General features: G+C 40.3%; 1 protein-coding gene across 1 annotated transcript in view; it reads right to left on the bottom strand.

The window, feature by feature from the left end:
* FSHR (follicle stimulating hormone receptor) overlaps positions 1 to 22,652 on the bottom strand; it is a 79,508-nt gene that overhangs the window by 31,373 nt on the left and 25,483 nt on the right. Inside the window, 1 exon segment of the mRNA XM_058020708.1 lies at positions 18,730 to 18,801. Coding sequence (XP_057876691.1) covers positions 18,730 to 18,801 — 72 coding nt within the window.

Genomic DNA, 22,652 nt, shown 5'->3' with positions numbered 1-22,652 from the left:
TTATTTTGCCCCCTTTCTATAAATATAAATGCTCTTTAGAGCAATTTTCCAGGTCAGTTTTACTCAGTGCTTTGACTGATGCCACAATTTATGTCAAGTTTCACAGGTAAATGTGGTGCTGCCCAGGCAATCCTGCCCAGCATTCACTGGGTGAGCCCCCAAGGGACCTGCCTGAGAGTGTCTGAACTGAGAAATTAAACACCTGGCTACCTCTGTCTCCTCCGTCTCCCTGTCATGGATGGAGTGGCTCTTATTCCTTCAGCCTGATCAGAAACAAGGCAGTCTAAAATCTACTTTTGAAAACTTGCCTCTGAAGTGACAGCAAAATGCTACTCCATTGATTTAAACAGGTTACAAAAGGAAAGCCATTTTTCTTAAAAATATTAGAGACTTTTGACCTTTAAAAAATAGATAGTTGACACTTTCTCCTGTCACTTTTCCTTGTGAACATGAAAAACTTGTCTCCCTGCCATGATTTATTGAACACCAGGGAGTTAGAGGGTAATATCTCTTAGCAGATATTGATGTTTCAGAAATGAAATCAAGGACTGACTCTTCTCATCATCTCTTTACTTTGCTGAAGACACACACACATGTTGTACTGGCCTTACTTAATAGGTGGAAAACCCATTTAACCAACTGCACACTAATGGCAGCTCCACACTTGGAGTCAGAGAGTGCATCAGTCTTTGAGGGAGATTATCAGGAGGTGCCAATGTTGTGCTTTCCTGTCTTCTCCAAAGGGCAGGAAACCATGCTCTCAAAGAAATCCCTGCAGGCTTGGGAAAGAAAATAAAATGCAAATTTCTGCACGGCAGACAGAAGCAAAGGGGATTTTATTTCTATCTGTGCTTTAGCACCATGCCAGCAGTCCAGATGAAAGTCTGTGGAGAGTTTGGTTGCATCAAATTAATTGTCCATGTAAAGGTTTTAAACTGGTCTCTCTAATCTGAAAAGGCACATGATTAGTCTGCAGAATTGGGACTGATAACAACCAGATCCCACAGACGAAGCTACATCATTACAAGAATTGATTTTATAATCAGTACAGTTTGGGGGACAGATATCTGCTCATACTCCAGCACTAAGGGAGTGTATTACACTCCTTTCAGTTTATTGCCAGCAATGCTGAAAATGCATGAAACTTTGTAGGGTCAAACAAGAAAAAGGGTCTTTGGAGGAAATGGCAACTTTCCACAGAAATCTGGCTCCACACAGGCAGCCCAGAGAGATGGGGCTCAGAACTCAGTGCCCTCCTGCCCCTGGGACAGACATATCTGCTGCCCCCCACTTCAGGAATTACTAAATTTTATTTATGGCTATGGAAGCTTGCAGGGAAGACAGAAAAATGTGAGTAAAAAAGAAACACCCACTCAGTCAATGGCACTTTTTCCCCTCAGGCATGGTGGGCTCCAGAGGATGTGGAGACCAAAGATGGAAGAGGAAGGGACCTTCTCTTTAAGAGATGCTGATATTCCTGAGTTGTAACTCCTTCCTTGGAAATGGGCAAGCAGCATTTATTGCCACATCTTTTATTACTCCTCTCTTGGCTTTAGTAGCCAGCTAATGATGAATAGTTTATTAAGATGACCTGGGGAGATGAAGAAATTGCATTGGAGACAATCACTCAGCAGAGCAGCTGAACGAGGAAGTGCAGCAAATAATTTCTGGGAAAAATCAATAGGCAGAGTGTCCTGGGCTGGGAGAACATGTGGCTTCCAGAACCCAAAGTCTAGTGACAGCCTTTCCAAACAGATCCTCCTGGAGCAGATGCTCCCAGATACTTAGCAGACAGTTCTGAAATGTTTAAGGAAGCACACACTCATGAGAGGCCTCTGGAGGACAGTTCATTACTAATTCAAATACATTACAGAAACGGATATCCAGAATAACAAGTGCCTCAGATAGGCACAATTAAACATTTTAGCTAAGATAGGAAATTCTAAAAAAAAATATTTGTTCTTGCTCCTGAATTTTTGCTTTAAAAACCCTCCCAGAACACTGAGTATTATTCACGAGAGCAAATCATATAGTACATACAACACACAGTGCTTTTCATTTCAGTGAAAATAAATCTCCATGACTTGACCCATCATAAGAAAAATATTAGCATTGCCTAATGTTAAGGCCAATTATAAATATAGGCATCATCCAACAGCTGCCAGCACCATGCACTACATCTTTCAAATGTTCTCTTGAAAGGATTTAGGTTTCTATTATTCAATGTTAAGAGCTCTCCCTGAGAAATATTCTTTTCCAGCACAGATATTTCCTTGTGTCTTTATTTTGGTTGCATTCATTCTTCCCTTCCACCAAAGCAACTTACTGTCCTTATGTTTTGTGTCTAAGTGAACTCTACAAACTCTTATCCTTGAGCTTTGGCACCAGGCTCAGCTAAGATGGTACTGCATAAATGTTTGTATGATTACATATAACCTAACCAAGGAAAAGGATATTCTTTTATATTTCCAGAGTTAAATCCAAACCTCTGCCTTGCAACAGAATGCCAGAGAAAAAAACACACACCACCAAGAAGCTACTAAATCAAAAGCTTTTCAAAACAGGTGTGCAACAAGACTTATTTATATAATTATGATATCATCATGAGCAGAAAAAATTACTGCTAACCCCAAATCTGCAGGTTCTGTACTGGAAGATGCAGAGATGACATGGAAACATGGGAATTGCACACAGTCCCTACCCCTTTTGCCAAGTGGCAGCAAAGAGGAGCCTGAATCAAGACACCCAGCGTCTTATTTATATTACAAATAACTGAACAGCTGTCCACTATGAAACCTTGGAAAATCATATGCTTCCACCTGAGTTACAATCCTTATCAGCAAACTCTGCAAGGCTGCACAGGAATAAGGAAGTGTTAACAGGGATAAGGGAAGATGTCATAAAGCTTGGGCCAAAATTCACTAGAATATATTTCTGTGCTTGTGTGTGTATACACACAATATTCCAGTAAAAGCAATAAAAATAATAAATCCATGGCCACAGGATGGTTGTTACTCACTGAAAGCAGGCAGCAGCTGCCTTTCTGCACACCTCACCCCGTTTCCAAGGAGGCTGCTCTGTACCCCACTCTGGAGAAGCACAAAACATAAAAAAGGCTTTCTGCTCTTGTGGGGCTTTCACAAGGAAATCCTCAGGCTGGGCCCAGCCCTTTGATGGGGAGCCCTCAGGAAGAACCATTCCATAGGAATGAGGCAAAACCCAGAGGCAATTTTCAGCCCTTGGGAGCAGCCTGTTCCTCCTGTGCCAGAGTGCTTTGATCTACCTGGGAATCATTCTCCTCCCCTCTATCCTGGGGCATAGAAGAAAGTTTGACCTAGAGGTGATGCAAAAAGCCTTATTGGAGTTTGCTCTTCCTTCCTCATCAAGGAAAAAGAGGAGTCTTCCTCCCTAGCCACGGCACTAAAGAAGAGGCTGAAAAGCAAATGTGGTTTGAATTAAAAAAAAATCATGCTTTCCTTAGAAGTTGCTGTGCCAATTCCTTTGCTGAAAAGTGTCGCATATACTTATGATATTTTTTGTGTCTGACTTCCTGTATTGATGTAAATAAAATGGAACTTATAGTGTTTTCACAGCGCTCAAACCTGGCAAAACCTTTTTGTATTTCCACTAAAACCCTATGAGAAAACACTACTGATTAGAGGGAAAAACAATTCCTGAAGAGATGCCAAACCACAAAAATCACCATTTGGAAAAGTCATGATGATGAGACACAATAAATCAATCAATCAATCAATAACTAAATAAAATTAAACCTGTCCTTTCTGATAAATATCTCAATCTTATTTGAGACTGAAGAAGATTTCAGACTCTGCAGCAGAAGGAATGAAAATTCATTGATTTTAATAGTTGATATGTATTTACATTAGCATTCTACATTTTAGAGGAGTGCATATTTTCCTGCAATTTTGAATAAGTGTTTTCTCTAGAAAGCACACAGCTCAATACACAGAACACAGAAGTACACAAACTTAAAGGCAATCCTGTGACAGCAAATTAGCTCAGATTTAAAGGAAAGTTAAATACTGAATTAAAACTAAGAGAAAAATGGTATAGTTTCTTTTTCTACCAGATGGAAAAAACGTGTTTTTAAATAGTATTAATGGCAAAATGAAGAAACAAATATAATATTATGGAACATGATCAGATTTCTCTCCAAAAGATACTTTGTCTTGAAATTACTGAAATTTGGACCAGATGCCTGGACAGAAGAGCATTTTTCTTACATGCAGAAATATCCAGCAAACAGAAAGCAACCAGCAGCACCTGCACACACCAAGTTCTTCTACACAAAGGTAATAGGGTGGCATTTTACTCTTTCCACCAGTTCCAAGATGGGTCTGCAGTGTGGCTCTGGCTAAAAATTCTCCAAGTGAATGCCCTGTGCTCCACCTGAATGCCTTTGGTGAGGACAGATTATGTAGCAGTTTAAATACATGGGGTTTTAATTTTTGTCTTTGTCCTGAAATCGTGCAATTGCTACTTCAAAATGGCAAGGTCAGGACAGTGGCACCTATTTAACTTCAGGACCACACAAAGCCCCACATCAGGTGTTTTGGATTTAGTTGATCCTAATGAATTCAAACCTACTTGTGTATTTTGATTTCATTTTGTATGTGTTTTCTTGTGAGTGTGTGTTTGTTTGTTGTTCTTGTCTTTTTTCAACTGGCACACAGTTCCAATAAATTTTATAATATATTTTCAGTGAAATGAATGAACCTCTGCGAGCATGCAAGCCCCAAGAAGCCACACAGAGAATATTTATCGATTAGACCTGTTAAAAGAGATTAATGCTACAAAACAACTCCACTTCTGCTCACTTTTTTCTCTGTATGCTGCTGAAGTCAATTTGAGGACATTCATCCACTGAAGACTGAGAGGGGCAGAGAAAGTCCCCTGGAGTCCAGGGTATGACCTGACCTCAGGACACAGCTCTCTCCCATCTAGACCTGTGACTCTCCTAAATCCATTTTGCCTCATCATTCAAAGAGTCCAGAAGGGTGGCACCAGGAAGCGAGCTCTTATGTCCTCTTCCTTAAAAATGTACTGATGGAGACCTGTTAGGAGAGCTCAGATGTGTCAGGGACATGATTACTCAGGAAGGTGCCAGAGGAGAAGAAGGAAGGCCGCCACTAAACAGGGAGAAACAGACTTGATTTTCTTTTAGGTCACATTTAGTTAAAAGTGAGGTAAAAAGACTTTATTGATGTGGATGGCAAAAATCTTCCATTCATCCACAGATGAGGCACAGCATGGCCAAAGCAATCAAGCTGTCCCACAGTGCCCCACGAAGGAGCCTGGACGCCCACTGAGACCCCATTTCAAAGTCTGGCCAAGAGAGGCTGCTGCTGCTGACAGCCAGCTGTGGCAGCCCCAGCTTGCAATGAATCACCATCTCCTGAGGGCACAGGCTGAGCTCACCCTCCCCTGGTACGCCAGCCATCAGCCCACCCAAGTGAAAATAAAACATTCATCACACACATGCAGACTGGATATGAACAAATGACCCAGAAATCTGGGGGGTTCCAAGTCCCATTACCCTCTGCCTGAGCCGTTCTCCTGTCACACCAAACTTGTTGTGACATATTTTGTGTGGGCTGCCTGGTGGGGGTGGAGAACAACCCAAAGCCTACTTTGTCATTTAGTCCTGAAATTCTGTATAACTCATTCAACATACAAATAAAAGGAAAAAAAAAACCTACCATGAAAGAGGAAAATGTGGTAGCAAGGGAAAAACTTCCTTGTAGCGTATTAGGTCTTCATTTGAATTCCAGCATACATCTGAATGAATTATATTTTTTAATTTGTTTAACTATGCTAATAGTCACCATGCACTGGTGGTTTTAGCAGTATTTTCTCTTTATATGTGTGACTCAAGAATTGCCATAGCAACTTGCTTCCTAATTAACCTTCAGTTCCTAACAATCAATACGATTAGACAAGGTCAGCGCTGAAGTAAGAGCTGGAGTAAACTCGACAGATTTACAAAAAGGCTACTGAGAGTGAATAACAGCAAGAAGAGGAAGAGAGGGCTCCTGGATGGTCTTCCTCAAAGAATGGTGGTCTTCCCCAAAGAACAATTATTGCTCTGTCTCCTGTGATCCAGAGGAGTTGTGGCAAATGAGAGCTTTGCCCCTTGAGTGCAGAGAACTTTCAGCCTGCCAACAGATTCACAAAATATGGGGAACAGAAGCACCCCTGCATGTGCAGATGGAAATACACCTTACTGTCACATTGCTGGGACAGATGCTGACTGCACACCACCAAAATCAAGAACAATTATGTCCTAGATTTTTTTATCCATATGAAGTCAATCTCCCTGTGTGGCAAAGGTGCCTGAAACCTGGAGACTGTCCAGTTCACAGGAAGGTGCTGCCTGGGAATTAAGCCTGTGCAGTGCTTAGCTGAGGTCCCATTAGGAGGCCCTCTGTCTGGAGACCTGAGTGATTGCTCCTGCTGACACAATTCCCCCCTCATTTTTACAGCCTGTTTCAGTCGTTAACATGTTATCTGTTACCCTGAAAGCACAGTGCCTGGCAGCACAGTGGGATGGAAATATAATGTGCTGCTCAGAGCTACTCTGGGTCCTGGGAATACAAAACGGGATCCTTGATATTGACAGATGAAGGCTTGTGAAAAACCACTTTACTTGTTAGTGTGTTTAGGTCTGCTACCAAGAAACACAGGCAAAACCAAGCTTATTTTTAAATAAACAGTTTGTGTTGTCAATTATGCTTGGGCACATGGCTGCTGCAGATGAACTGAAATGCATTTTCTTTCCTCTGTAGAAATTCATTGCCTCCTGGCTCTGTCCTCTGTTGCTCCCTTGAGTTTACTCCTATGCTTCAAATGTGCCTGCAGCCTCAGTTCATGGCACTGGGTCCCCCAACAGAGGGTCAGGATCAGGGAATGGAGGAGCCAGGATGGTGAAAACGTAATGACAAAGCAGTCTGGACAGTGCCCTGTGAGGACACTTCAAGTCATGAGTTTTGAGGCTATGTGTGTTGACCTTCCTCTGCACAGGATGTCTCAAAGAAGGATGAGAGGGTTTTAAGCTCAAAAAAGGCAGCTTTTATTAGAATATCAACTAGGATAATTAAGTTCAAAGCAGAAAAACCTTACAGGATATTGGAAAAGAACTGGGAAGATTTTATATCCTCCCTAGCCTGACGTCCAATACTTTTGGAGGTTTGGAGTTCACAGAACCATAGAATAGTACAGGTTGGAAGGGACTTTTCAAGGTCATCCAGTCCACCTTCCCAGAGGGACATCTACTAGACCACGTTGTCCTGCTCAGAGACCAGGACAACCTCACCTTAAATGTTTCCAGGGATGGCTCATCCACCACCTCTCTGGGCAGTACATTCCAGTGGCTCAGCACAAAAACAGCGAAAAAACAGCGAAAAGCTTCTGCCTTAGATGTGATCTAAATAGAACCTCTTTTAGTTTAGTTTAAAACCACTATTCCTTGTCCTGTTGCAACAGGCTTTTTGTCCCCCTCTTTTGTGCAGACCATCTCTAAACATTGAATGGCCAAATTCCTCAATGGCTTGTGGCAGCAAGCTCTGCTCAGACCTCCTCCAAATCCTGTCCCTCACCCCTGGGGCTGCTCCCTGCTCTCCAGGGCAGACCCTCAGTGGCACATATCCATCTCTGGCCTCTAGCTCTCCTACCACTTGCAGCCCCTTTATCCCACAAAGGAAACACCCCACAGCCCTTCCTCCAGGGAGCTCTGCTGCTGCCAGCTCTCCTAGAGAGCCTCATCTCATTGGAAACAGAAATAATAAATAAGCACGTTCTTTTCACCGCGTCGTGCTCACCCCTTCTCGCAGCACAGATGGGAAAAGCATCAATCTTAAAAATCCAGCACAAGAAGCCTTAAAAATGTGGGGAATAAGGATGAAAAACAGGCCAGTATAAAATCCTCATTCCAAATAAAAGATAAGATTGACAAAGGGATTAGACATGTCTAATGAGCACCTTCACTTCATAATTACGCTAGGAAGGATAAACACTTCCAGATAAAGATGTAAATCTTTGTGCTCTTGAGCAGAAAAGCGAGGCAGAAGTAAACAATGCTTCCAAATAACAAAAAATGGTTTAATTCTGTCCCCACTTGAAATGCTGCATTATTCCTGCTTTTAGTGAAGAAACTTTTTTAAGACAAAATGGAGAGGCCATTCCTGGCCGAGAAACACCCTATTTATTACATGAATTTGTTCTGCTCAGAGGAGGAAGCGCCCTATGAGGTGGACAAAATACATTCTCCACGTGGATGAACTATCTCACAGTTGTTCCAGAAATGTTGTTCTCTTGAACATCCTCCTTCAGAAAGTGACATCAGCAGCTCTCACAGGTGAGGTTCTGTCCCTGTCCCCAGCTCCCAATCTTCTGCTGACTTCTCTGGAAAACTTACATACACCAAGAGCTCTCCAGCTTTCTGCATTTCTCTCACAACCATTTGTAATTTCCATCTGTGGTGTCGGCTCCCCAACATTCAAAATATTTTCTGGCTTAGTATCTGTCTACCATTCTAAATCCTAGCAATTTAAATGTTTCCCAGACTAGTCTCTGTGTATGTACCAGCACACATGCATGTATTTAAGTATATAAGTATATAAATTCTGCCATGTGGTGAGTGGTCTAGTCACAAAAGGTTCACCACTCTTACTTATTTTTAAAGGATCACACACATCCAAACCAGGCTCCTGCTCTAGAAATCAAAACAAATATTCACAATATTTTGTGAGCAAATTGTTCTTGGCTTGGTCACAAAACAAACAATGGGCAAAATGAATCTCTGTTTTTACACCTGGGATGAATTAGGGCCAGCAGAGCCTTTGATAGAAAAATCAAAATGCAGCTCACTAATAATGATAAAATGCCCAGTTGCCTCTCCACTGAGCAAAGGAGCCATCAAACTAATGATTAAATCCACATCAATCATTTGGCATAATAAAAATAAAGGCTGTGCAATATAATGTTGTCAGAGAATCAACATCCCCTGCTTAGAAAATAAATGTCTTGACTTCATCTCAACATTTGTTTTCCATAAATGCTGAGGTTTATATCAGCATTTGTATAGCAATGGGAAACACTCCTTCATTGCAGCATGTCAATTCCACTAGCATTATTCCTAAAATAGACAGAAAAGCTGGATAAAATTAATATGGGAAGGTGTTTCTGAAATCCTCCTGAAATGGAAGTGCCATTTCCAATCTGGTGCCCAATTTCTTCTTTCTACAAACAGTATTTAGTAGTGGCAACAATAAAAATTGAGGCAAATCCCATTTAGAGCAAATAGGGCACAATTTCAAGGAGGTCACACCTGTTGCAGTCCCTCACTGGTACAGTTACAGTACATTCAACAAGATTAATATAAAAAAAAAACAATAAAAACCTTTTTTAATATTTAGAAAATACCTGTTTTTTCTTTTTTTTTTTTTCCTAAAACCCCTTAATTTTGTATTCACAGTTCTGCTTACAAGTCAGTACATTTTAATTCTAAATTCTATCAAGAAATTTGGGAGTTAATATGTAACTAACACACAAAGGGGAATATTTTTTGAAAATAATTTAGGGATATTAGAATGAATATGTTGATTTTATCACGAAAAAGATAATTATTTAATTCAGGACAATATTCTGACACATCACATATGAAAAAACATATATTTTGCCATGTAGGAGTGATGAATTATATTTGAAAATGTAAAATGCAAATAGAACCGGCAATTTTGAGTTCTTAGTTCTGTGCTATATGCAAATAAATTTTATAAATGTACTATTCTGCCACTTTAAGAATTATTTTAAGTTAATTATTAAATACATATTTTTATATTTACAAAAATGGTTTTATATTTACAAAGATGGTTTTATATTCACTTAGATGGTCATTTATTCTACCTTGAAATCACATGAATCTCATAATAAAATACAACTTGAAACTTCCTTTCTTTCCAAATAGAGGGAATCTTCTGGAGGAAAGAGATGAAAACTGAGGAAATGACAGATTTTGGGGAAAAATTTTTGATTTTTCCAGCATCCATCCTTCCCTTTAGAACAAAAAACCCACTCAAAAGCACCTGAGATGAATGTCAAAAATCTGGCAGACAGAGCAGCCTCCTCAGCATGCAATGACCATGCCCAGAGGAGAAAAGAAGAAAGATGATAAGGTAAATTCTGCACCACAGGATGACCATCAGTCCTGAGGCTCCTTGCTAGGTTTGCCAGTCGCAATAATCATCTTCATCCCTCAAATGCAAGGACCTGGACTGGGGCTGCCTGGCAGAATTTAATGGTCCAGAGGAAGGAATTGTCTCCATGTGATGCTGAACCTGCAGCTTGTCTGACACAGCTTCTTGCCCTAGTGGTGGCAGGGGAAGCCCAGCAAACTGACCAAGAGCAGGGCAAGCCGACTGAGAAATAATCTTATATTGATAATTCACAACGTTTTCAATTGCAGAGGGGGTGTTTGGTTGGTTTTTTAGGTTGGATTTTTTTTCTTCCACCGGCTGAGACTTTCTTTAAGAACTGTGCATTTCACCCTCAAATCCCATTTTGGATGAATGAGGCTACTTGAGATCCTACATTGATATATGCAAAAAGGCTATCTTAATTTAGCATGCATTTAGTTTTATCTGTCTTATTAGGATGGAGGAAGGCAGAAGAAGACTGGATCAAAGTTTCCTCCTGAAACAGAGTGGGAACTCACACAAGCTTTTGCCCATGTTTCATGTTTTATAAATTCAGGTAATCTGAACAGTATGTCACTGGGGAAAGGCATTAAAGCATTTAGCATACATTCAGACAAGTTGGTTCCCTTTTTTTTTTCTCTCTCTCTCTGTCTAGACAGCTGTAAAACAGGGACCTGAAATGATGTGCAAGATGATTCTCCCATTAAATACTTCAGTCTTTAATGCTGGCTTCACACCAGTGCAGTTAACAAATAAAGATTCTGCTAACAGTTCATTACCACAAAGCTCATTCTTGCTCAACAAAAGCAAGTAATGACAAAATGTATTTTCTTTCTAAATTTATTTTATCAAAGAAAGCAAGCATCAAGATACCAAACCACATAGAAAGAATTATGGAATACTTCTTTCTTGTGCTCTGATGTGTTTCAATTAAAATATGCAAATATTAGTGTGTTTTTCTGTGACTTTTTGAATAGAAAATTTGGAAAATGTTGATATGGACACCATTAATTGATTTTACATTTCCTAGCTTCTTCTTCTAAGGGTTTTTACTTTATTTGTAATTTTGTTCCATCCAAGCATTAGAAAAATCCTGAGATCAGAATATCTTTCCCTGAAATGTAGCAAAACTGTAATTAAATCTCTGCTCTTTGACATCGGCAGTGAGTAACTGACATGGATAATAAATTTCTCCTTCAGGTTTTTTTAGTTGTGCAAGGGATGACAACAAGTGGAAGATCTCTTCCACAGTTAAGCTTTGGCAGGGAAAAGCAGAAAACCAAGTGATGATGCAGCAAAAGGTTTATGGCTTGTAATAAAGCCACCCAGCCTTCCTTCATTGCTCGTTGCGTTTAGAACGCAAGGCATAGCTTCTCCTGGCGTGAAATAAACTGAATTTGGAACACCAGGCTCCCTATACAAATGTGTGGGGTGAAAATAAAGGGAGGGGTGATGTTTCCAAAGGCTGCAGCAATGCAGGGTGGTCTGAAGCAACGGCACTGCCTGGGGAAGGAGAATTACCCCAGCAGCTCACGGAGAGACAGTGGCACAGTCACTGCTCCGCCCGGCTCCTCCATCACCACCATGGATACAGGAGCCCTGGGAGAAGCTCCTGTGGCTGCTCACCTTCCACATGCCGTGTGTGGGAGCCCATCCCGAAGGGCAGAGGGGGCAAATGAACACTGACACAGCCTGAAATGTGGCTGAGGACAAGCTTTCTCATGTGATTCTGCTGCATCCATCTTGGAATGGACCAGAGGTCTGAAGTGCCACCAACCCCTCCTCTGAGGAAAAGCCCTGTTCCAGCCACTGATCACCATCCAAAATTAACTGTCACCTGTGGTGGGGACATCTGGGACTTGCAAATCCAGCTGCAGGAGCCAGGAAGCCTCCTGTGATTGCTCCCTGCCCGATCACCAGCCTGCTGACTTGTCCAGGGCTGCAGGGAAAGTCCCACATCACAGCAATGGCCCCATTCAAACATTTATTCTTTGGGATAACTGCCTGAATTTTAAATTTCTTTGCCTATGTTGGTTACTTGCCTTAATGTTTTTGAACAGTAGTCCTCTGTTCCCTGAGAGAAAATGCATAGACTAATTTAAATGCATTAAGCAGCGTACTTATTTTCACGGCCTGCCCTCAAGATGCTGAAAGTTACACAGAAGTTCCTATAATGTAAATTAGAATTTAATATCCATAGAGTTGCACCTTGAGAATATACCCTGGAGTATTTGATACCAAAGGGTGACTTTTACCTTATTCAGTAGATATTTTGGTACACAGAATGGTCTGTGTACCACTTTCACCTAAGGGATGTAAATAAATACTTTTATAAGCATGCACTACTTAACTTATATATCACAGCAGATCCTAAAATCCATATTTTTCCACTTGCAAAAAAAAAAAAAAATAAAAAGCAGATTAATCCAAATGATGCAACAAAAGGTAGAAAGTAACTCCTGCCTAGACAAAATTTCGAAATGCTTTGGCTACACTTAATCATAACCATTTTCTCATTTTGAGAAATGAACTTATTTAAGCCTGGTCTTTTGCATATCAAATGAGGCAGCACACAATACAAGGAAAACTGGAGAAGCTGTGAAATGCTGAACAGCTTTCTTGGTAGCAGAGGACACAGCAGAAGACACAGCCTGCTCTTCCTTAGGCGATCCTGTGATTCCTGCCTCCCCCCTTCCCTCCCACGTCTTTGGGCTCTATGCTGAAAAGTGTCACAGAGTCACCTGCAGGAGCTTAATGAAGCTGATTTTAGGAGCACATGGGATGGGTTGGCCCCTTGCTAGCCCAGGCAGCCTGATGGCTACTGCTGAAGAAGGTTTGGATGGTGAATGCATCAATTTGCCAGGTTGTTATAACTTTCTAGAGAAAGTGAAATCTTCGCGTTCTGGCAAATTTTCTAGGTGAGACTTACAACCAAGGCAAGAATTCTGGTCCTTCCCCCACAGAAAGAGAGACACCCCTTGATTCAAAATTCTGTCTTCTGGTCTCCATTGTCCACAAGTAACTCCTTTGAATTTAGACAAAACATAAAAGGTGATCTCAGTGTGATCACTCAGTGTGATCCAGCTGAGTCAAAGGAAAGTGGGACTTGCCTTTTAGCCTAGAGGGGCAAACAGGAGAGGTTTGAGCATCACCCATCAGGTTGGTTGTTTGTGAAATTAGCTGGCGCTTGTGTGTCTAGGTCACAGAGCAGCAGCATTTGTCCTTAGGAACTATCAACGGATCCACAGTTTCAACAAAGAGAAAACCAGAAAATCTTGAATGCACTAAGTAATTGAGTAAATACATGATTCAGGGCTATTTTTCTCTACCAACTCATGAGGAAGAAGTAGACAGCTGCTGTCTTCCATGGACAGAAAACTTCCTTTTCCAGGAGTGTCAGCTCTGATGGCTTCCCTCCACCCTCAAACCTTTAGCTTTCCATGGTCTCCAGAGCTCATTATGGGTTTAGCTCATCAAACTCTGTTGTCCATACCATGGTTCATGCTCTTAAAATGTGTCTTTGTCAGCATCTGCTAAAAAAGTGCTTCCCTCCAATTACTCCAAAATAAAAATGGGGCCAGTAATGGTGCTTTTTTCCCCTCTGTGACATCTTGTAGTTCCAGAAGTACTTCATCCTCACAGCTGAGTTTCCTTAGGCTGCACATAAGTTGGGTTTGAGAGCAAATGATGAACCAAAGCATTATGTTTTAGCTTAAACCCTTCAAAAAGAAGAAATAACTGATGATGAATTTTCAAGGGGATTGTGCCTGAGGGTACAGACATGAAGCCTCTTTTCCTTGCACAGGGTAACACAATCAGATCAAGCCTCCTGTATATATAATGCCCAAATCAAGCCTTGTTAGATCAAGATTCACAAATCTACTTTGCCACCTCATAGTAACAACAGGAAACTCAGAAACACAAAAAGAGAGACTTGGTGTTGCTTCTGACTCTCTCTACTCCAAATTGAGCTCTTTCTGTGCAGGTTGAGGATGACACAGCTGCTGCTGAGCATGTCAGATTGATTTTGCCGGGTATGTGCCTGCATGGGATTGCTTTTTAATTTAGTAACTGGAGGGTTAATTAGCTCTGGGAGTGTAAATAAGTTAGTTAAGCAGAAATCCAGAAGAACTACCACGTTCCAGTTGACTAAGACCTAGGAGTAGACTAAACATGTAGCAAAATTAACCAATCTGCTTTCCTGAACACCTATTTGCTAAATTGACATGAAGCCAGAGTTGTGCAGAAGTTGGAGAGCTGCTGGCAACAAGATGGCAAGGCTGTTCCTCAGACCTGAGGGATTCTGAAAGGCTTTCTGTAGGAAAATTCAAGTTGCATGTTTAGTAAGAGAAGCCTCTGATATTTTGAACCCATAAGGTTATTTCATAACTCCAAACATTTTATTTAAGAAGCAAAGATCCTTCTCCCAGAACATTCTTCAGGAAAGTTGTTGCACCATAAGACAGCCTGTAGAATGGTCATTTCATGTTTTGTCAGCAACTGGAGGAATTTAGACGGTTGAGAAGTTAATGACAAACTAGAAAATTGTTCAAATGGGCTCTTACTCTTCAAAAAAAAAAAAAAGGCAGAAGTATCCCAATGACAACATTTCCAAATTTAAACAAACAAACAAAAAAGTTCAGATGAAACCTAAAAGATTTCATGTTGGTAACTAAAACTGGGGCTTCACCAGGGAGGTCAGATCAATATCTCCATGCCAACATTTCCAAGTCACACTAGTTTTTCCTTTATGAATCATGGTCATTAGTGTCCATTATGGAAAGTCCTTGGACAGTTCAAATAGAAAATATTGAAAACTTGCCTGGATACTCTGACTGAAAAGTATTTGACATTTTCTGGCAAAATACATTGATTTAAAGGTCTCAGAATCTTGAGACCTTTAGGAAGATACTAAATGTTTAGGAAGATACTAAAATGCATAGCAAAAGCAGGAAAATATCGAGGAATTATTTTTCTTTGAAAACTAGAAAATTCAAAAGCCTTCATTCACTTTGAGAAGAAATATAACAGAGTTAGGATTCTGAGGGAGGACTTATCCCTGATTTAACCTAGAATCATAGAATCATTAAGGTTGGAAAAGACAGATATTTCACAGGATATTCTGACCTGGAAGGGTCCCTCAAGGATCATTGAGACCTCCAAAATCATCAAGTACAACCTTTGACCAAACACCACCATGTCAAGAAAACCTGTGATGTCCACTCGTTTATGGAAAACGCCTTCAGGGGTGGTGACTCCACCACTTCCACGGGCAGCCTGTTCCAACTCCTTAAAATGCCTTCCAATGCCCTTTCTGGAAATTTTGACATTCTCCATGGTGCAACCTTGACCTCCCCTGGCACAGCCTGTGGCCATTTCCTCTTGTCCTATTTGCCTGGGAGAAGAGGCCAAGCCCCACCTGGCTACAACCTCCTTTCAGGAGATGTCCTGAGGATAACCAGTCTTTCTGTTAAAGGCTGAGGCAAAGAAAGCATTCCGTGCCTCAGTGTTTTCCCCATCCTTGGTGACAATGTTTCCCCCTGGGTCCACTAAAGGAATGAAATTTTCCTTGGCCCTTTTGTTGTTAATATATTTATAAACCCCCTTTTATTTCCTTTCACAGCAGTGGCCAGATTGAATTCTAACTGAGCTTTTGCCTTTCTAATTTTCTCTCTACATGACCTAATGACATCCTTGTATTCTTCCTGAGTTGCCTGACCTTTCCAAAGGTCATAAACTATTTTTTCCCTGGCTTGCTGCAAAAGCTCTGTGTTAGCTTGGTTTGTCTTCTTCTCCAACAGCTCTTATCTTTCAGCACATAAAGACACTACTTCTCTGCCTTTAAGATCTCCTTCTTGAAGCCTTCCTGAACTTTGTTATTCAGGACTCTTTCCCAAAGGACTCTCTGAACCAGTGTCCTAAACAGGCCAAAGTCTGCTATGCCCTGTCAAGACCCAGGAGATCCCTCTGGCTGTCCTGAGCAGCCAAGACCCCTGCCAGGGGGCTCAGAGACCCTGGCACAGAGCCCAAGATGCCCCTGTGGTTTTGATTATGACCCATGGAGCAAATTACCAACCTTAGATGAATATCTGCAAACCACAACAGTTTAGGTAGAATAATAGTGAAGTTATCACGGGGTGAAAAAGTAGATTTTGGGGTTTTTAGAATGGGAGTTCAGGAGGGTAAGTTGGAGGGATTTGGGCATTTCCAGCCTTTCTCCTTTTTCTTCTTGGCCTCCATCTTCTGCTGTAATGGTGGCACTTACAGATTGGTTTAGAGTAGAAGCTCACTGTCTAACATAGGTGATAGGTATTGGGATGTAATTGTAAACATTGTATACGTAGTTTTCAGTATAAAGACATAACACCATCCCAGGGACAGGCAGAGTGCCTGGAACTGTCCTGCTGGATGGACCTCGGCAGGACAGGAGAAAGAGTTTTATAGATATAAGATACAATAAACAACCTTGAGACTGAGAAATGAAGAGCCCTGACTCCTTCTTCAAGCGCTGGGCTGGGAAAAGAGATTTTGGAACTCTTCTTGGGGTCACTCTGACCAGCGAGAGGCCCCAACAATGCCCAAGATGGCCTCTGACCATCACATTTCCAACTTGCACTCAACTGCCTCATTCCCCAGGGATGATTCCAAACACCACCATTTCCCTCCAAATTCTGGGCTTTAACACCCACCCTGTTCTCAGAAACACACACAGGAATGATGTATTAGTGATGAAAATCCCAAGTGCAGCTATGCTGGACTGAAGAAGATGCTGTTTTTCTTCAGTAACACATTTAGGAAATATTGTCACTCTCCATTTTTAGCCTACTCAGTTCTAGGGGAGCACACACATACACTACGTTGAAGTGTCTCATTTGTATACATCAGGCCATCCACATTTTACCATATGGAGGTATCACATTATTAATAGCTGTTTTCCTTAAATAGGCTACAGTTTGCTTAATCTTTCTTTCTGTGCATGATCTTGCAAGAGTAAAAAGGCTTTCATACAAAGGCTGTGTTTTTATATGCAAATCTATTATTTGATTACTGACTTTTTTTGTCTCTACATTATCATGAATATTTCTGATGAATGTTTTATGGGTTAGGTTTAGGATTTGTGAGCTATTTCAAATTTTATCTGTTTGCTATATCATCTGCAAATACCACAGTTTTGTTGATGTTAATTTGCCTCATTTACATATTTATCACACTTCTATTTTCAAGGAAATTTCGCTATAAACTCACTGTCCCCATTTCTCCTCCATGTACTACTAGTAGATGGATGTATTTTCAAATTGAGCCCATTTCCATATATAATTTTTTTGGTTAACAATAAATCACCACTTAGAAACATCCCATTCAATGCCTTCATACACATCTGACATATGGTTTCTGAGTAATTAAAGATAACAGAAGCAGCTCACAATGCACTTTGCAGCCCACTTCACAGCCCAAAGTGCTCAGTGATTTTCCATAAGGACAAGGCTAAAACAAACCCTCACCACCTTCTTGCTAAATCCCTTACTCATGCAGGAGTACAGGGGAGAAGGGTAGGAATGATGCAGAGAAATGTCCTTTGGAATTCTGCCATTGCACATACAGCACTGAAAAAGGTGCTGCATTTAAAATAAATTTCCCTACTCCCACTCAGAGTGCTCCCGGGTGAACAGCCTGTTTGTGATCCCCTCCTGTCAGGGTGCAAGTGCTGCTCTGTTTCTAAGCAAAATGGGATTTGCCCATATATGAGATATTTCAGAAAAATCATACATGAGGCAGAATAGCTCAGATTGGACAGTGAGGGTTATAATTTTTGGCGCTAGCACCAGCTAAGCCTTAGATTTTCTGTTGTTAAAGAGAAGTAGGAAACATGTTACACAGGGTTTTCCCTTCTAGTGGTGGAGCTGCAATGCCTCCACAACAGCATACTAATGAATGCAAGATACATCTGTTCATCAAAGGTGCTCATAATTGTACCTCCAGGCTGATCACTAAAATTCACAGAAATGAGCTGCTTACACTCTTTGTGTACTAAGATTTTTGGATCCATCACCTGTAAGAAAATTCTCTCGTGCATCCTGCCAGCTGCCTCCTAACATGCACAAAACAATCCTATTTAATTCATCGGTGAAAAGAGAATTAGCTGGCCTATTATTAACAGGACCTCTTTCCTCCCTAATCTTTCCAACTGCTTCATTCCAAAACTCACAAAATATTCAGTTTCCTGTGGTCTTCTGCTATGACCCTGTATTTATTACCTGCAATGACACTCCATGCTCAACCAACCCTTTGACTGAAGACTGCCTGGTTGCTGATATGAAAATGTATTTATGACAACATTGTTCTGGAAGGTGTCAATAAAAAAACCATTCCATTTTTTTTTCTTTAGACAGAAAGATAAAACTATATGAAGCTCAGTGATAGGAACTTGCTCACAGGCTGTAAAAGGAGTTGCAATCAGAAAGTGCTGCTTGGAGTAAAATAGTTGTTTCCTAGTAAATATTAACACAATACATACATTTTCTCTAGGTCAACAAGTCCTGTGAAAGCTCCTTTGGGAATTACTCTCATCTTGGTGAGGACAAATCTCCTGAAAATAGAGAAAACAGGGTGATTATTTACTATTCACAGCACAGGACTGTGCAGTAGCCTTGCCAGCCCAGGAGAAGCCTTTCTCACAGGCACAAGGATGGCTGAAGTCTTTGGCATCTAAATACATCTGTAACATCCAAAATTTCAGCACAGCATTGGGGCTCCTCAGGGTAAAAAGCATCATTAATAGTTGCCATTTCCCTTTTTACTACAGGAAGAAATCCAGACTTGCAGCTTCTCTGTTTGCTGAGAGGGAACAGCATCTTTCTCCTCTCAACTGCTCTTTTGAGTGATGCTCAAGCACAGGATGAAGCAGCCCTGTGGAGCCAGACTGGGATGAGCTGCTTACTCAAGGCTGTAAAGGGCTCCATCCACGCTCATGCAGGAAAATTCCCTGACCTGCTTGCTGCACAGATAATTTGAGGGGTCAGCTATTGTGTCCCATCATTGCAACTTTAATAACTTTATGGCTTCTCACAGTCTCTCTTCTAATTAGTTCACAATGTGTCACAAAATTGGGACTTTGGAGTACTTGATCACACATGCACCAGGACAACATTTTTATAATTTTTAAAGGTCACAGAGTATGCTTTATGAAGAAAACCCATTTGAAATACCCATTTGAAATATTTGAAGTGAAAGGCTTTTTGTTAACCTGGAGTTGTCTTCTTTAATCTCTATAAACAAAAAGGACTAGAAAACTTCTGATACAACCCAGCCAATGATATATAGGGTTTCTACTACTCCTCAGAGAAATAAGATGTCATCTGCATGATTGTTTTCTTTCACACATTTAATCATTGATAAGAAGCTAGCACAAACAAATGCATATGACATGACCTGCTCGTCACAAGCCATCAGATATTGGTTGCATTAAGAGACAGTTGTTAAAAAGGATTTTTTTCCTTATTTTAAAAAAAACACCCACCCAAGTTACACACATGAACATGTTACATACATACATCACACCCTGGGATTCAGTTACTTATTCTATTTTTCTATGGAAGGGGAAATGAATTTTTTTCTGCATTACTATGGAATTATTTTATCTAGTAAGCATATCTGCCAGACCACCCCTAATTTTCATCATCTCAGAACTGGTTTTGCATGGCTGTTTAGGATCACCTGTCAGCTCATATGCTGTCTCATTGTAAGGTCTGCAGGAGGACAGAAATGAGAACTCAGCCTGCTATTACCGGCTGTGCAGTCCTGCAAATTTTAACACAATGCCTCAAAACTAGAGACTTACTTCCTTAACATTCACATAAAGTATTCATGCAATCCTCATCTATGTTTTATTTCAGATGATTAGCTGAGAATTTTCAATGGGGATTATCATGTTTTAATCAAAATTTTAGGGGGAAAAACCCCCTATTATTCTGTCAGAGTACCAATGTGACAAGTTCACATTTTTTTAATTGTAGGTCTTTAATAGACTCTACCCCCTCATGAGTTAATATTTACTTAAGCAAAAAAAGTCAATGCACACCTCACCTAGTTCCAGAGATGTCATAGTGATAACACCAGGAATGAACTTGGTCCAACACTTTTTTTAGACATTGAAATTTATGGTTTTCTCAGTTGTGAAAGACGATGAAGTCAATTTTGTATTTCATTATTCTTGTACTATCGTTAATGTAAATCAGAAAGAGCTTCAACACACTGTCACACAAGAATTACAGTATTGAGATCATTATGCAAATGTTAGAAGGATAAAAGAGCTTCCAGAAAAGGCCTAACCTGGATTAGGCAATTTGTAAAACCCGGCTGAAAACGGGGCTGGTGTAATGCATGCAAAGCTGAGGCTGTGCTTTCAGAGAGGATGGGTACAATGGATCCTTGCAGAACACCCAGCAGGCTTAGTGCTACAAAGCTGAACCATCAGGAAACCCTTTAACTTTGATCTGCTTTGAAATCTCTCTCAAACTCTGCTTTGTAGAAATGCACGCCTAATTTCTGAGCCTTAAAATAAAGGGCTTTGTCTGAAAAGCCACCTATCATTTTTTTTAATGGCAATGTGCTAAAATGAATCCTCTCTCTGCAGGCACAAGTCATCAGGACATTTGCAATTTTTAATTAAACATTGGCCTATGCTGTGCTTCACCACAACAAGAAATTACAGTCTGATACAGAAACTAATGAAAAGGAGAAAACCTCATTCATGGATGGGGTTACTGATATGAGAAAAGCCTCATCTGCATAAAACTAAAAATCAGACCTTGAGTTTCTTTGTTAGAAGATCCTGATATCCTGTATTAATAAGGTGCCAGAATTCAGGATCCACGTGTCTAATGCCCTGAAGCAGTTAAAACAGAATTGAAGTTTAATAGCTGAAATCTCATATTCCACTAAAAAAAAATTAAGGTTAATTGTTTTTAAACATCTCTGTGTGAGCTATAGAAAGTCAGACTTAAAGGCATAACTAACAGTGAAAATTAGAACCAGCTACTCATTGAATTATCAATTGCATAATGAATAGAATCTATTATAACTAGCCAAATTCTTTAGTGTCAATAAATCTCACCAATTAGTCTCCAAGAATCAATCTGCACTTAACATGAGATACTGGCTGTTCAGTACCAATTCTTTCTGAGGTACATGGAGAAAATAAATGGAAAGCATTTCCTAGGTTTTGTTTCTGGCACTATTTTAGGGTCAAATAAATGAATTCAGCTCACCTTTGCTCAAGCATGTTTCATGTCAAGGGAAGCAAGTAAAGAAAAGCTTCCTTTAAAAAATGTGTACTTAAGACAGAGTTGCAGTGTTTGGTCCTAAAAATTTATGTTGGCCCTTAGGTACCAGCAAGGAAAGCACTGAAAGGCCTAAATATTCAGTGAATGGTGTGGGATTGAAAACCCAGAGCCAGGTGCCCAGCACAAGGCATGAGAAGGTCCCAGAAAGGACTCCAGTGTTGGAGCCACCAAAAACTTAACAAATGACACATCAGGAAGCATGGAAAAGGAAACAAGCACCAGATGGTCGCATGGTTATCCTGCATTGTGGGAAGGCAATACACATAGCTGGAAATATAAAAATGGCAATATTAACTATTGTTATTCACTATGTAAAAGGATAGATTTCAGTCTGGCCCATTGCTTCAATGATATCCAGGAGAGGTTTCTAAATCCTGGCTTAAATATCTGTTGAAAGTGATTCTTGGGTAGTTTATTGGTAGAGATACTTTCTCTACTCTACTCTACTCTACTCATACTTTCTCTATTTCTCTGGACTGAACATACAAAATTCCCACAGCTTTTTTCCATTTCTCATTTTTAATTGTTTTACATACCTCTATTGTATCAATTTCATTTGTCCCATGAATGGGTTTGAGTATACTCCTGTATTATAAAGCTACTAAAAAATGTTACAACTTAAAGCTAGACCTGTCAAGATGAGGACAGAACTATCTCCTGTAGATTTGTTTATTTATACAGGACATTTAAACCTGATGTTTAAAACAGTAGCATCACTGACACAGATGACTTGCACTTTATACCACTATGAAGAACAAGCAATAGCAATGCATTTTGTTTCTGTATGGCTGTGTCCAGTATCACAGAAATATCGCAGTGGCAAATTAATCTCAGAGCCCATAGAGGACATGATGCAAAGAACAGAAATTATCAGACACTGCTAAAATGTTCTGGAATAACCCTCTAACATTTCCAGTTATGAAGAGATTTATTGATCTTTTCTTAAAATAGAGTCTTCAGTTGAAGTAGTTCAGACAGGCAGAGCATAAGACATGAAGAAAAAAAATCTTGAGAAAAATTAATGTTCTTTCATGCAGCCCCACATGATTCCAGTGACAGAAAAGAGATTGACCTCTTAATGAAAGGATGGAGGGCT

The sequence above is a fragment of the Melospiza georgiana genome, chromosome 3 (assembly GCF_028018845.1).
Source record: "Melospiza georgiana isolate bMelGeo1 chromosome 3, bMelGeo1.pri, whole genome shotgun sequence".
Taxonomy (NCBI): domain Eukaryota; kingdom Metazoa; phylum Chordata; class Aves; order Passeriformes; family Passerellidae; genus Melospiza; species Melospiza georgiana.
This window is presented reverse-complemented; position numbering and strand designations above follow the sequence as displayed.